The sequence below is a fragment of the Bos indicus x Bos taurus genome, chromosome 18 (genome assembly GCF_003369695.1).
Source record: "Bos indicus x Bos taurus breed Angus x Brahman F1 hybrid chromosome 18, Bos_hybrid_MaternalHap_v2.0, whole genome shotgun sequence".
NCBI classification, from domain to species: domain Eukaryota; kingdom Metazoa; phylum Chordata; class Mammalia; order Artiodactyla; family Bovidae; genus Bos; species Bos indicus x Bos taurus.
In genome coordinates this window covers 55417394-55433424 of record NC_040093.1, presented here as the reverse complement: position 1 = coordinate 55433424, position 16031 = coordinate 55417394, and the positions used below count along the sequence as shown (strand labels likewise).

The 16031-nt window shown below is 51.5% G+C and overlaps 1 protein-coding gene across 1 annotated transcript in view; it reads right to left on the bottom strand.

The window, feature by feature from the left end:
• Positions 1–14554, bottom strand: part of SLC38A8 (solute carrier family 38 member 8) — a 44568-nt gene extending 30014 nt beyond the window's left edge. Inside the window, exons 1-3 of the mRNA XM_027513930.1 lie at positions 14358–14554; positions 13827–14017; positions 9237–9435 (exon numbers count right to left, since the gene is read on the bottom strand). Coding sequence (XP_027369731.1) covers positions 9237–9435; positions 13827–14015 — 388 coding nt within the window. The 5' untranslated portion in view covers positions 14016–14017; positions 14358–14554. The remainder of the gene's footprint in view (positions 1–9236; positions 9436–13826; positions 14018–14357) is intronic.
• Positions 14555–16031: the final 1477 nt, after the last annotated feature.

Genomic DNA, 16031 nt, shown 5'->3' with positions numbered 1-16031 from the left:
CCAGATTCTTCTCAACAAGCATTCCCAAATATTCTGCTCCACATGGAGACTCTAAGAATCTTTCTTAACACAGCAGCCCCTAAGATTATTCTAAACACAGAGGCCATCAGAATCCATCTTGCCAGGCAGCCCTTTTGTTACTTCTTAAGATGGCAACCCCTAAAATACTTCTCAAAATAAAAGCCCTCAGACACCTGACATGGCAGCCTATCAGAATCCTTCCCAACGTGGGAGCCACTCAGAATTCGCATCAACACAGCAGTGGCTAAGACTCTTCTCAACATGGCAGCCCCTAGAATTCTTCTCAAAATGACAGCCCACAGGAATCCACCTGAACACAGCAGCCCCTAAGAATCCTTCCCAACACAGCAGGCCCTCAGAATGGTTTTCAACAGGGAGCACCTCAAAATCTTACTCAACATGACACTACCTCAGAAGAGCCCTCAAGAGCCCTCTCTGATTCTTTACAACTCAAAATCCCTCACAATTCTTTTGACATGGCAGCCCTTCAGAATCATTCCCACCACTGCAGCAGCTAAGATTATTCCCATCATGGCAGCGTCTAAGATTCTCCTCAACTCTTGAGGCCCTCAGAATCCTTCTGACACAGCACCCATGAGAATCCTTCCCAACACAGCAGTTCCCTCAGGATCCTTCTCAAAGGACGGTCACTCAGAATCCTGTCAACACCATCTACTCAGATCCTTCACAATATGGCAGCCCCATACAATCTTTTCAAACACTATAGGTCCTATCGTCCTTCTCAACACAATAGCTTCTGAGAATCCTCCAAAACATAGCAATCCCTAAAATTCTTCTGAACATGAAGATACTCCACATCCTTCTCAACATGGCAGCCCATCAGAACTCTTCCCAAACAGGCCATGCCTCAGAAACTGTCCCAACACAGCAGCACATAATCCTTCTCAGTATGGTAGCATCTGAGATCCTTTGCATCTTTAATAATTGGGCTTCCCTCGTAGCTCAGTCGGTAAAGAATCTGCCTGCAATGCAGGAGACCCAGGTTTGATTCTTGGGTTGGGAAGATCCCCTGGAGAAGGAAATGACAACCCACTTCAGTATTCTTTCCTGGAGAATCCCATGGACAGAGGAGCCTGGCAGGCTACAGTCCATGGGGTCACAACAGTCGGACACGACTCAGTGACTAAACCACCACCACCACCACTCAAAACCCTCATCAATTCGGCAGCCTCTCGAGGATCCATCTGAACACCAGAGCCCCTCAAAATCCTTCTGAACATGGCAGCACCTAAGATCCTTCTCTGGAAAAGGAAATGGCAACCCACTCCAGTGTTCTTGCCTGGAGAATCCCAGGGACAGGGAACCCTGGTGGGCTGCCATCTATGGGGTCGCACAGAGTCGGACATGACTGAAGCAACTTAGCAGCAGCAACAGCAGCAAGATCCTTCTCTACATCACAGCTCTTGAGAATCCTCCAAAACACAGCACCTCCTAAGACTCTTCTCAACATCGAGGCCCTTAATATACTTCCAGCATGGCAGCGCCTACAATTCTTCTCAACATGGAGCCCCTAGAATCATTCTCACATGGTAGCCCTTCAGATACTCCTCAAAATGGCAGCCCCTCAGGTCCTTGGTAAATGGTAGTTGCTAACATTCTTCTCAATACTACATCCTACGCTACATTGAGAACTGTTCCCAATGACGCAGCCCCTCAGGTCCTTCTGAACACTGCAGGCCCTCAGAATCCTTCTCAACAAGGCAGCCCCTTAGAATCCTCTCAAGTACGGCAGCCCCTAAGATTCAACACTGAGGCCCCTCAGAATTCTTGTGAACATTGCGGCACCTCAGAATCCTTCCCAACACTGAAGCACCATAGAACTTTCTCAGCATGGCACACCACAAATCCTCCTCAAAACAGTGGTCCCCCAAAATTCTTCTCCACACAGTAGCCCTTCAGATCCTTCTCAACACTGCACCCTCAGAATCCTTCCATACACTGCAGGCCTTCAGAACTCTTCTCAATAAGGCAGCAGCTCAGAATCCTCCTCAACATGGGAGCCCTTCAAACTCATTTCAACGTGGCAGTCTTTCAGGATCTTCTGAGAACAGTAGCCCTCCTATCCTTCTCAACACAGCAGGCCCTGAGAATCCTCCAAAGGATGGCTACCTCTAAGATTCTTGTCAACATTTTGAGGACCCTGCTGCTGCTGCTAAGTCGCTTCAGTCGTGTCCGACTCTGTGCGACCCCATAGACGGCAGCCCACCAGGCTCCCCCATCCCTGGGATTCTCCAGGCAAGAACACCGGAGTGGGTTGCCATTTCCTTCTCCAATGCGTGAAAGTGAAGTCGCTCAGTCGTGTCCGACTCTTAGCGACCCCATGGACTGCAATCCACCAGGCTCCTCCGTCCATGGGATATTCCAGTCAAGAGTACTGGAGTGGGGTGCCATTGCCTTCTCCCTTTGAGGACCCTAGAATCCTTCTAAACACGACAATCTTTTGAAACATGGCAACACCTCAGAATCCTCAACTCAGCAGTCACACAGAATACTTCTCAATCCAGTAGCTCCCCCAAAATCCTTCCCAACATACCAGCATCTCACATCCTTCCAACACAGTAGCCACTTAGAATTCTTCTCAATGAGGCAGCACCTCAGAATCCTCCTCAACAGGACAGGCAGGCATAATCCTTTTCAACTTGGCAGCCCCTCAGATCCTTCCCAACAGGGCAGTCCCTCAGATCCTCCACAAAACAGCAGCTTCTCAGAGTGCTGCTCAACACACATCCCTCAAAATACTTTGAAACATGGCGCACTTTCAGAACCATTGTTAACACTTCTCAGATCCTTTCCAATATAGCTGCCCTCAGAATCCTTCTCAACATGGAGCACCTCAAAAATTACTCAACATGACACTGCCTCAGATCCTCAACCCTGCACCGTCTCAGAATCCTTCTAAAAATAGCAGGCCCTCAAATCCTCATCAACATGACAGCTCACAAGATTTTTCTTAACACAGAGCTCCTTCCTCTGAATCCATCTCACAGAACAGCCCCTCAGAATTCTCAACATGGAAGCCCCTCAGAATCAACAGAGCAGCACCTAAGAATTATTCCTAACACAGCAGCCACACAGATCCTTCTTAACACGTAACCCACTCAGATCCTCAAAAAAAAAACAGCCCTCTCAGATCCTTTCCAACTCAGCAGGCTCTAAGAATCCATCTCAATACAGAGTACCTCAAAAACTTACTCAACACAACATTGCCCAGATCCTCCTCAACTATTCAGTTCAGTTGCTCAGTCGTGTCCGATTCTTTGCCACCCCATGGACTGCAGCACACCAGGCCTCCCTGTCCACCACCAACTCCCAGAGTTCACCCAAACTCATGTCCATTGAGTCCGTGATGCCATCCAGCCATCTCATCCTCTGTCGTCCCCTTCTCCTCCTGCCCCCAATCCCTCCCAGCATCAGGGTCTTTTCCAATGAGTCAACTCTTCACATGAGGTGGCCAAAGTATTGGAGTTTCAGCTTTAGCATCAGTCCTTCCAAAGAACACCCAGGACTGATGGACTGGTTGGACCTCCTTGCAGTCCAAGGGACTCTCAAGAGTCTTCTCCAACACCACAGTTCAAAAGCATCAATTCTTTGGCGCTCAGCTTTCTTCACAGTCCAACTCTCACACCCATACATGACCACTGGAAAAACCATAGCCTTGACTAGACAGACCTTGGTTGGCAAAGTAATGTCTCTGCTTTTGAATATGCTATCTAGGTTGGTCATAACTTTCCTTCCAAGGAGCAAGCATCTTTTAATTTCATGGCTGCAATCACCATCTGCAGTGATTTTGGAGCCCAAAAATATAAAGTCTGACACTGTTTCCACTGTTTCCCCATCTATTTCCCATGAAGTGATGGGACCATATGCCATGATCTTCATTTTCTGAATGTTGAGCTTTAAGCCAACTTTTTCACTCTCTTTCACTTTCATCAAGAGGCTTTTTAGTTCCTCTTCACTTTCTGCCATAAGGGTGGTGTCATCGGCATATCTGAGGTTATTGATATTTCTCCTGACAATCTTGATTCCAGCTTGTGCTTCTTCCAGCCCAGTGTTTCTCATAATGTACTCTGCGTATAAGTTAAATAAGCAGGGTGACAATATACAGCCTTGACGTACTCCTTTTCCTATTTGGAACCAGTCTGTTGTTCCATGTCCAGTTCTAACTGTTGCTTCCTGACCTGCATATAGGTTTCTCAAGAGGCAGGTCAGGTGGTCTGGTATTCCCATCCATGCACACCCTCAAAACCCTTTTCAACATGGCAGACCCTAAGTTTCTGCTCCACAGGGAGGCACGAAGAATCTTTCTCCACACAGCAGCTCCTCAGAATACATCTAAACGCAGCATCCCTCCCTCAGAATCCTTCTCAATGCAGCAATTCCTCATATCCTTCTCAACGCAGCAGCCCCTAAGATTCTTCTAAACACAGAAGCCATCAGAATCAATCTCACAATGCAACCCTTCTGATTCTAAGCCCCTAAAATCCTTCTCAATACAAAAAGCCCTCAAAATCCTGACATGGCAGCCCCTCAGAATCCTTCCCAAACTGCAGTTGCTAATATTCTTCTCAACATTGCAGGCCCTGAGAATCCTTCTCAACAAGGCAGCACCTCAGATCCCCCTCAGCAAGCCAGCCCTCCCAAATTCTTCTCAATATAGCAGCCCCTCGGAATGCCTCTCACATGGCATCCCTCAGAATACTTCCCAATACTAAAGTCCCTCAAATCCTTCTCAACACAGCACTCCCTCAAATCCTTCCCAATGGGGTAGCTCTCGTGAATTCTCCAAAACACAGCAGCCCCTAAACTTCTTCTCTGGAGAAGGAAATGGCAACCCACTCCAGTGTTGTTGCCTGGAGAATCCCAGGGATGGCGGAGCCTGGTGGGCTGCCGTCTATGGGGTCGCCCAGAGTTGGACACGACTGAAGTGACTTAGCAGCAGCAGCAGCAGCAGCAGCAGCAGCAAACTTCTTCTCAAAACAAGGCCCTCAGAATCTTTCCCAACCCAGCAGCCCCTCAGATCCTTCCCAACACAGAAAGCCCTCAGAATCCTTCTGAACACAGAAGCCCTCCTCCAGATCCTTCTCAACACAACAGCCCCCTAATCCTTCTCACACAATAGCCCTCAGGATCCATCTAAATTGCAGCACATTAGAACCTTTCCAGAATGGCAGTCCCTAGAATCCTTCCAAATACTGCAGGCCCTTTGCATTCATCTCAACAGACAGCACCTCAGAATCCTCCTCAACATGCAGCTCTTCAAAACAATTTTCATCATAGCTGCTCTCAGAATCCTTCCCAACACAGCAGTCCCACAGAATCCTCTCAATATGTCAGCTCACTTCCTTCTCCAAAAGCAACCATTCACAATCCTCAATACAGGCGCCCCTCAAAATCATTTTCAACATAGCAGTCCCTCAGTGTGTTAAATCACTCAGTTGTGTCTGACTCTATCCGACCCATGGACTGTAGCCCACCAGGTTCCTCTGTCCATGGGATTTTCCAGGCAAGACTACTGGAGTGGGTTGCCATTTCCTTCTCTGGGTCTTCCCAACCCAGGGATCAAACTTCAGAAGCATCTCAATATGGCAGCACCTTAGATCCTTCCCAATGCTGTAGCCATTCAAAAAATGTTCTGAATACAGAAGTCCCTCAGAACCATCTCACTAAGGCAGCCCCTAAGATTCTTCTCAACACAGAGGCCCTCAGAATCCCACCCAACAGGACAGCCCCTAAGATTCTTTTCAGCACTGCATGCCAGCAGAACACTCAACAAGGTAGCAGCTGGGGATTCTCAACATCACAGTCCCTCAGAATCCTTCCCCAAACTTCAGGCATTCAAATCATCCTCAAGAGGAGAATGTGAATCAGCATCTTTTCAATAGGATAGCCCCTCAGAACCCTTCCCAATACTGTAGCACCTCAGAATCCTTCTCAACACAGCAGCCCCTAACAAAGAGGCCATCAGAATCCATCCCACAAGGCAGTCCTTCTGAATTGTCCTCAATATGGCAGCCCCTAAGATACTTCTCAACACAAAAGCCCTCGGAATTCTTGTGACACAACTGACCATCAGAATCCTTCCCAACATGGTAGCCACTAACAATTCTCATCAACACAGCAGTCCCTAAGATTCTTCTCAACACAGCAACCCTTAGAATCCTTCTCAAAATGACAGCCCATAGGAATCCACCTCAACAAAGCAGCATCTAAGAATCCTTCCCAACATGGCAGCTCCTCAGATCGTTCTCAGAATCCTTCTCAACACAGCAGCACCTCAGAATTCTTACCAACATGGCATCCACTCACAAACCTTACCAACAGGGCATGCCTCTGAATCATTCTCAACACAATAGCCACTCAGATTCTTCCCAACACAGCAGGCCCTCAGAATCCTTCTCAACATGAAGCACCTCAAAATCTTACTCAACATGACACTACATCAGAATCCTCCTGAACACCACAGCCCCTCAGATTCTTGACAACACAAAAGCCTTCAGAACCCTTTTGACATGGCCACCCTACAGAATCGTTTCCACTACTGCATCTACTAAGATTCTTCCCAACATGGTGGCCCCTAAGATTCTTCTCAACACTGAGGCCGTCAGCATCCTTCTGATACAGCAGGCCTTGAGAATCCTCCCCTTCTCAGGACTGCATCTCCTCAGATCCTTTCCAATATGGCTGCCCCACAGAATCCTCCTGAACACTACAAAAGGCTGTGTCTGAACAAGACACAGCCTACCTCAGCGTCCTCAACAAGGCAGCCTGTCAGAATCATCTTAACACAGAAGCTTTTGAGAATCCTCAGAAGCATGGCAGCCCCTAAAACTATTCTCAACACGGAGGCCCTCAGAATCCTACCCAACACAACAGTACCTCAGATACCTTCTCAACACAGCAGTCCCTCAGAACTCTTCCCAAACAGGCAGTTCCTCCAGATCTGTCCCAACAAAGCAGGCCACAGATCCTTCTCAACATGGCATCCCCTCAGAATCCTCAACACAGCAGCGCCTCAAAGATCCATCTAAACACCCCAGACCCTCAAAATTCTTCTCAACATGGCAGCACCTCAGGTACTTCCTAACATGGCAGCCCCTCAGAATCCTTCTGAACACAGCAGCCCCTAGATCCTTCTCAACACCTCAGCTGCTGAGAATCTGCAAAAAAAACAATCACCTCCTAACATTCTTCTCAACACAGAGGCCCTCAGAATACTTCTCAGCATGGCAGCCCCTAGAATCTTTCTCACCTGGTAGCCCCTCAGAATCCTTCGCAAACTGCAATCGCTACATTCTCCTCAACATGGCCGGCCCTCCAAATCCCTCTCAATACTGCAGCCCCTCAGAATCTTTCCCAACATGGCAGCCCCGGGACCCTTCTCATCACCCAGCCTTCCCAAATTCTTCTCAACATGGCAGACCCACAGATCCTTTGCAACACAGCAGCCCCTCAAGATCCTTGCCTGTGCGACAGCCCACAGACCCTTCTCAACCCTGCAGCCCTTTAAAGTCTTCCTCAATTCCACATCCCCTGAGAATCCTTCTCCACACGGCAGCACCTCAGAATTCATCTCCTAAGAGCAGCACCACCAGCCGAGCATAATTGAAACTTGACATGACCTCTCCTGGCCACGGTCAGCAGGGAATCCTTGCACTGATTTACCCACTGAGAGGTTCGGATTTACCAACTTTCATTTTTTTGAGGGATGAGAGCGCTTCCCACAACATGGGAGCTTTTAATTTCCATAACCCCACGTCGGGGGCCTTTTTTTCATGGTTCAAGAGACAGAACAGACAAAACAAACAGTAAAACAGACTGAGATCCATCATATCAGTAATTACATTCCAAGTAAAAGTCTAAAACATTCCAATTAAAACCCAAGACTGTCAAGATGATAAAAAAGCAAGACCCGACCATATGCTGTCTACAAGAAATGCATTTTAAAATTCCAAGCCACGGTTAGGTTCACAGAAAAAGAGTGGGAAGAGAGATTCTGTACCAACGCTAATCTTAAGGACGCTAGAGAGGCTGTATTCATAGAAGAGAAGGCGGATATAATGACAAAGTAATTCAGAGACAAAAATGGAAATTTCATAATAAAAAGGCAATTCACAGTGTGTGCTTAATAACAAGAGTTTCGAAAACCATGAGCAAAACATTCATAGGATTAAAGGGAAAAAGAGACAAATCGGCAATCATAATAAGAGATTTTAACACTTTCTCTCTCAGAACCAAACAGAATAACTAGACTTCCCCACCCCACTGCCCACTCCCCAAAAATCTGCAAAGCCACAGAAGGTCTGGATCATCTTGACATAATGGAGGGTTCTAAAACACTGCACTCAACAACCACACACACCCTTTGAGAGCTCAGTAAGGGACTTACTTCCCGGGTGGTCCAGTGGTTAGCACTCCATGCTCCCAGTGCAGATGGCCCAGGGTTTAATCACCGTTCAGGGAACTAGATCCCACATGCCACAAATAAAGACCCTACCTGTCACAGCGAGGAGCTCACATGCCACAGCAAAGACCTGACGCAGCCAAATAAACAAATATTTTTGAAAAAAGAGATCAACAAGACAGACTGCGCCTGAGCCACTGAGTAGGTCTCAAATGCCACAATGACGTGCGTGTGTTCTCTGACCATGATGCATTTGAGGGAGAAACCACAAGCGCATTGAGGAAACCCCCAAATCAGTGGCAACTGAATTGCACAATTCCGAACATCCTAAGGGTCAAAGAAGAAATCGTAGCAAAAATTAGCAAAGGTCTGAACGACATGAAAGTGAAACCAGAACACACCAAAATCAGCAAGACGCAGCCAAAGCAGTACTCAGAGGGAAATTGTTAGTGGGGGACTAGAGGCCAAGGGTGCGTGAGCCCAGAGTCTGCAAGGTCCCAAAACTCAAGGTCTACTGGTTCTCTCTCACCGGGACGTCTCTGCAGTTGGTGCCACCTCTCATGTGGAAAATGAGTCCCCATGGGACACCCCAGCACAGCCCCCTCTCTCTCTGACTTCCGCTATACTGGTAATTACTTCTCCCAGACCTCCCTTCCCTACAATGTTAGGAACTAGGGGTGGTCTCAGCCTCTGCAGCTTGCCCAGGGCCCAGCCCCACGTCCACATCCTGCTCATCCACCAGAAGCCCTGAGCTCCACACAGGGGTCACCTCGACTGCAGCGCAGGTACTCACGCTTCTCCAGCTGGTCGCCGACCACCCTGAGGAAGGCCACGGAGATCATGAGCAGGTTGATGATGAAGCAGGCCTCACACAGCTTGCCGATGGCAGGGCCACACAGCCCTCCGACCACGCCTTGGTAGGTGGCCTGGCCGCTGACGGAGGCAGCGTAGCCCAGGACAACCAGCCCGCTGATCAGGAAGACCAGGGAGATCTGCCGAACAAGACCATGGCGCTGGGCATACCCACAGCTGCTCAGCCCACCCCCAGTGAGCCTCAGCTACAGAGGCCATGGCCTGGTGAGCCACCAGCCCATTCCCCAAAACCAGAGTTACAAAGCCGGTGGATTCTAGAGGCCACGCTGGTCTAAATCTGTGAATCTGGGATTCACGCCAAACCACACCAGCTGGACAAATGAGGCTTTGGAAACCCGGAGTTTAAATTACTTTCCTAAGATCACATGGGTCGTGGGTGGAGAGCCATAAAGCATGGTGGTTAGGAAGCAGGCATGCTGCTGCTGCTGCTTCTAAGTCGCTTCAGTCGTGTCCGACTCTTCGCGACCCCATGGACTGCAGCCTACCAGGCTCCTCCATCCATGGGATTTTCCAGGCAAGAGTATTGGAGTGGGGTGCCATCGCCTTCTCCGAGGAAGCAGGCATACTTGAGTTCAATTCCAACCCTGCCACTCACCCGCTCTGTGGCATGAGGCCAACCATCCATCTGTCTTCCCATCTGTGAAATGGGGATGATACCGTCTACCTTACTGGGTGGGGGGTTGTGAAGCATTTGGACTAAACAAAGCACATAATCACTCAGCTCAGTGCCTGGCACGTGGTAACTGCTCAAGACATGACAGCTGGGGACTGCCCTGGGGCCTGTTGGCTCAGACTCTGCGCTCCCCATGCAGGGCCCTGGGAACTGGATCCTACATGCCACAACTACGAGCTCATAGGCCTCAACTAAAGGTGCCACGGGCCACACCTAAGACCCAGGGGAGCCAAATAAATATTTAACAACAACAACAAAAGAAATGGTCGTTGTTTCTCTCCAGACTCCCTCACCAGGGCTCTCCCTACTTCAGTTTAAATTTTGCCAACAGTATGAAAACTTTTCAAACATCTAGGAAAATTGGAAGAATTTTGCAATGAACACCATGTCCTCACCACCTAGATTCTACTAGGAGCAGATCCCTGTGCTTGCTTTATCATCTCTCTCACCATGTGTCCACATGTCCATCTAAACTTGAGGGTACATTTCAAGGCAACTTGTGGATATCAGTATACTTACCCCCAAAGATTTGGGCATTAATGGAGTGTCATTAATTGGAGTTTGATGTTTGTTTATAGTCCTCTCTTGTAAGAAAAAATTTACACACCGTGAAATGCACACCACCATGAAATGCACAGAGTCGTGAGTGCATCACTGGAAGGGGTGCAACTGAGGTATATGTGCAGCCTGAACCTCTACCAAGTCACAGAACATCACATCCCTGAGTTCCCTCCAGGTCCCACCCTAGATCCAGAAAAAAACGCTCTAATAGTACTTTGCTTTTATATATTTTCCTATCTGGCTTCTTCCACTGAGCAGCAACACTTGTGAGGGCCAGCCCTGTGGGATGGGTCAGCAGCTTATTCCTATCTTTCTTCAGTGCTCTTTCACAGGGTGGATAGCATCACTTGACTGCTCCAGTCCCTTCTGCCAGACATCTGGGCTGTCCTTCGTTTTGGCTGCTGTGAATGAAGAGCTGAGCATTCTAGAATGAGTCGTGCCCAGGACCCACGTTTCCTTCTCCTGGACACACACCTAGGAATGGAATCTGTGGGTATCAGGGTAGACATGTGTTCAACTCTGGCAATTTCTTATACACTGTTTTCCAAATCATCTGTGTCACTCAACACCCACCCCCAGTGATGCACTCGAGTCCCGCTTGTCCATGGAGTTAAATGTTTTTGAGTCTCTCCAGGCTGGACCGTTACCTGTGCCTAAGCTGGACCTGGTCTCCACACTCAGACCCCCTCCCACAGTTGTATGAAAGAGAAGAATCCAGAAGCGGCAAAGGTGCTCAATCTAGAAGCCTGGGGAGAGCTAAGCTGGCCCCTTCAGACCCAGTTCGTGCCCTGACTGCAGGCTTGTTCCTACTCCAGCAGCCTGAGGGCAACATCTAACTGGACCAAGTCAGAGAAACTCAGAAGTTCAGAGCCAGGAAGAACATGCATGCTCCCTCCAGCCCCTGGACTTCTGTCCAAGATAGCTCCTCTGCCTGGAACGCCCTCCTGCCTCCACCACTGCCTCTCACCTGGGATGGGCATCCCTACTTCCCAACCACCCCCCTGCCAAAGTCACCTCCTCCAGGAAGCCTCCCCACACTTCACCCCTGAATTGGGTTCAACCTTCTCTGTTTCATGCTCTAGCAGAACCATGGCTTTTATGGGCACAATTCTTATGGTGGGTTGAATCCTCTCAAAAGTCTAATCTCCAGAACCTGTGAAAGGGACTTAGGGGCAACCATCTTTTTGCAGGCGCAGATAATGAAGATGAAAAGGGGTCTTCACAGGTTAAAATTAAGGACCTTGAGATGAGGTCACTCTGGATGATCCAAGTGGGCCTCAAAGCCAATGACACATGTCCTTATAAGAGACAGAAAAGGGGGAAGACGCAGAGGAGTGGCCAAGTGATGACATGGCCACAGCAAAGGAACAGCTGGAGCCCCCAGGAGCTGGAGAGGTAGGAAGGACCTTTTGCTAGAGTCTTTAAGAGACCATGACTCTGCTACACTGGGATTCAGACTTGAGGCCTCCAGGACTGTGACAGCACACACTTTGGTGGTTTACACTGCTCAGTCCTTGGGTCCAGGGCGTGCATACAGGGTGGAGATCATCACCAGACTCTAAGCTCCATGGAGACTGGGGTCGTGTCTTTTTGCTTACGTCCAGCCCCCAGGAGAGCACCCAGTACATAGCAGGCACTGCTAAATATTTTGGACAAAAGGAAGCAAAGGGGGTCAGACTGAGTCTCGGCCAGTGAAGGTGGGTCTCTGCTAACGCAGTGAGCTGACCACACAGGACTGGGTGACCCTCGACAGGGTCCCTGAGCCTCTGAGCAGCCAGTTGGCAAAAGCCCCTGGCCAGGCTGCCTCTCTCTTTGCAGTCGAGAAAGATCCAGGCTCATTAATTTCATCAATCCTCCAATGCTAATGAAGCCATGAGAGACCTAAAATCTCACACCACTAGCCTCCCAGTGGCAGGGATGTTTAAACATTCCGCCAACCCAAGTTGGGGCAGAACTCTCTGGTGAAGAGGGAGAGACAGGAAACGGGGTGGGGGAAGGGTGAGCTGCTCGCCAGCCTTCCTCCCTTGTGGGGAGTTTCCATTGATTCCTATTTGGGGTCCCCTTTCCTCGAGTCTGTCTGCTCAGGGCCGGAGCTTTAGACCATCCCGGGCCAACGGCAAGCCACCCCAGCAGCGTCCGTGCCACCAGGGAGACCCACCCGCACAGAGTCAGCATCTGCGGCCCCGGAGGCGCTGGGAGACCCCGCAAGGAGCCTGGGGAGCGAGTGGGCCGCTGCCCTCTGACTGGCCGGTCTGTGCCTGACACGGACCACCACGCTGGCCCCACCGGCTCCGTCGCTGACCCTCTGTGGCTGGAGGTCGGGCTCCCTGTCCAGGGGACAGCACACACAGCCTTGCTGCCCGTCGCATGCACCCACTCAGTGCTGCCTCGGAGGGGGCTTCTCAGCTTCCACCACCCCCAAACGGGTCACACCCGCCTCCCCAGCGCCACTGCCCACCACCTCATTCGACTTCCTGAATCTTATCCCAGCTCCCCGTTAGAGCAAGCTTCAGGAAGACAGAGCCTGCACGCTCCGAACGGGCGCTGGGCCAGCGCGGGGCCGGCACAGGCTACTGGACACCACACAGGATGGTATTTGGCAGCTTCCAGAAGGATCAGAAAGGCCCAACGGAGCCCTTATCAGCGGCTGCCAGGGAAAAGCCTTTGACACGATGCCCGACAAAGAGCTCACCAGGAAATGCCTGATTCCTATCAGCTAATAAAATGAAGCTGTGCTAACCAGCAGCTCGTCTCCGCTGAGGACAGTCAGTCCCTGGAACTTTCTGGAAAGGGAGGGAGTTTTGGCTCCACACGCAGCACTGGCCAAACACCCCTGACACTGCGCAGGCTGGGGGCTTACGGCAAGTCAGTCCTGCTCTGCCCAAGGATTTGGGCTTTAGTTGTGGAGCAGAGACCAGCTGCCAAGAGAAGGCAGGCAGTGGCTCAGCTCATAGGCCGGGTTCATAGGCTGCAGGTGCGGGGAGCACAGCTCCACCTGCCCTCCCCCACTCCTCCCCCCAACCCCCACCTGGCTGCGTGACCCTCAGCTCCGAGGATGCTCACGGCCCTGGTCTGCAGGTTTACACCGGGATTTTCCTTTCTCCCCCATGAGCTGAGAGGGACAAAAAACCAAAACATAGGAGTAATTTTGAAGACAAGCAGCTCTGCAGAAGCAATGCCTAGGGCTCCGCCTGGAAAAATAAAATTCAGCTCCTACGTGCTCCCAGAGACCACCCTCCCCCACCCCGCCCCATGAAACGGCCCCTGATGGCTTACCAGCTCCACGAGGAAAGCGGGGGCCACTCCCCCCGCCTTGTGGAAGGCCCACGGAAAGTTGAGCAGGCCAGCGCCCAGCGCGGACTTCAGAAGGATGAAGACGGCACCCAGCGAGGACAGGCCAGGGCCAGAGGCTGTGGGGACCGGCTTTTCTGAAAGGCCTCCGCCTCCTGGGGTCTGCCCCTCCATGGCTGGAAGCAGAGTGGGGAGGAGGGTTGTCTCGGGACCTCCAGCTGGGAGGGGTCTTTCCTCCACTGAGCTAGGGCATCCATCACAACCACCCGGCCTTGTATGCTTTCCGAGCCTCTGATCCCCTTTCCAGAGCCTTACACACCCACCTGCCCTGTAACACCTGGTCCTCATGCCTTCCCCTCAACAAATGTTTCCCAACTTTTACCCCTGTTCATCGGCACTCCTGCCCTCCCACTCAACTCAAGGCCACCGGAGCTGCCCCCTCCCCTTTCTCTTCCAACCCCCAAACTTCTTCTCCCTCAATCACCCATCCCCCTGCTTCCAGTACCCAGTCCTTACCATCAAGTCCAGTCCAGTCTTCACGGAGACCAGCAGTCCTGGGCCATTGGGGATGGGATTCAGGCTCACGCCAGAGGACCTGGAGGGGTGGGCAAATGAGTCAGGAATCGTGGGCGGCCCTAGAGAGCACCGGTGGGGGTCACAACCCCAAACCTAGGAGGATAGGACCAAGAGGTCAGGCCATTCCTCCCAAGAACTAGCAGCTTCCGAGGCTGCTGGTCTGAGCCGGGGAGGAGGGGAGGCTTAAGACGCGCCGGGGCGGGGCTTTCCCTGAGCCCTGGGTCAGGGAGCTGGCTGATCTCACCCAGCGACCTGGGCCGGGGGCCGAACGCCTCCTCCCAGGACACCTCTCCAGGCCCCCTTCTGTTACCTGCTAGGGGAGCCGTGCCTGGCTGCCCAGCTACAGAAAGGGGTCTGTCTGCCCTCTCGCAGGGGGCTGGAGATTCATGTAGGCAAAGGCCCAGGAGCTTCACTGGGTGGCTCCCCAGACTAGTGAGCCCTCGAATCACCTGGAGGTGGGTTAAGAGGCCAGCGCTGACCCGCCCATCCTGGGTGGAGCCGAGATCCCACACTGCTCACACTGCTTTAGGGAGCTGCGTGCTGGGGGTCCCTGGACCACATTTTGAGTAGAGGCCACCTCTCCAACCTGATACAGTCAGCTTAGATACAAGCAGAATACTGGAAACGGTTCCAATCTGGAAAACACAGGCCCATGAAGGTCAGGTCTTGAATTCAGAGGTGAACTTGTCTGTACCTGGCACTCAGACTCAAATCCCCTCAAAAGTGTGTTAAATCACAGACCATGGGCTCCCTCCATGGCATTGCTGACTCAGGGGTCCAGAGGCCCTTCCTGGGAACTGCTGCTTTAAGTTAAACGTCTTCAGCGCCTCCCTCAGTCCAAGTGTCTGTGGAAACCAGCACCAAAGGTGTGTCTCACATGGGCTCGAGCCCACCACGGTGCCCCCTTGCTGCAGCGGCATCACTTGGTCTGCTGAGTGGCGGGTGAGTCTGCAGGTGCCAGGGCACAGGAGCCAGAGCCAGCCGGCATCTGGGCCGTAAAGCGGCGGCCCCCATGTGAGCAGTCTCACCGGGACCCGGGCCTTGCAGGGCATGCTGGACGGCTCCCGGAGTCCTCTCGCCCAACCCCGAGGGCTGTCACCAAGGTCTGTAGGGAGCAGGGCTCCCCCGAGGTGGGGCAAGTGGCTTGAAACGTGACCACTGACCGGTGCCAGACCTGGGAATCAGCCCGAGTGTCCCCTCAAAGCCAACAGTGTCACATTGCCACCCCCTCGTCCCTTTCCGGATTCCAAAGGTGCCCAAATGGGGCTGGATGAGTAATGGCAAGAATGAATGGGAGAGTGGGTGGCAGGCCACGGTGCGGGGAGGGGGAGAGGCTGGGGTGCCCAGTCCCTCTGGAAATCACATGGCTCAGCGCTCCCCCACCACAACCCCAGGCAGTGAAGATCAAGGGCCTTCACAGCAGCCTGGCTTTGTACTCCTTAATCTGGGCTCTGGGCTCAGGGGCACTTCCCTGTCCTGCCTGGGTTCCTCATTAGCTGCCCATTAACGTGCATGACTTAGAAATTGGTCACTGGGTTGTGAAATTCCACTCAATGGGGAAAGCCTCTTAATTCTGAAGGGCTTTGATATGCCCTCTGCCGAATCCCAGGGCTT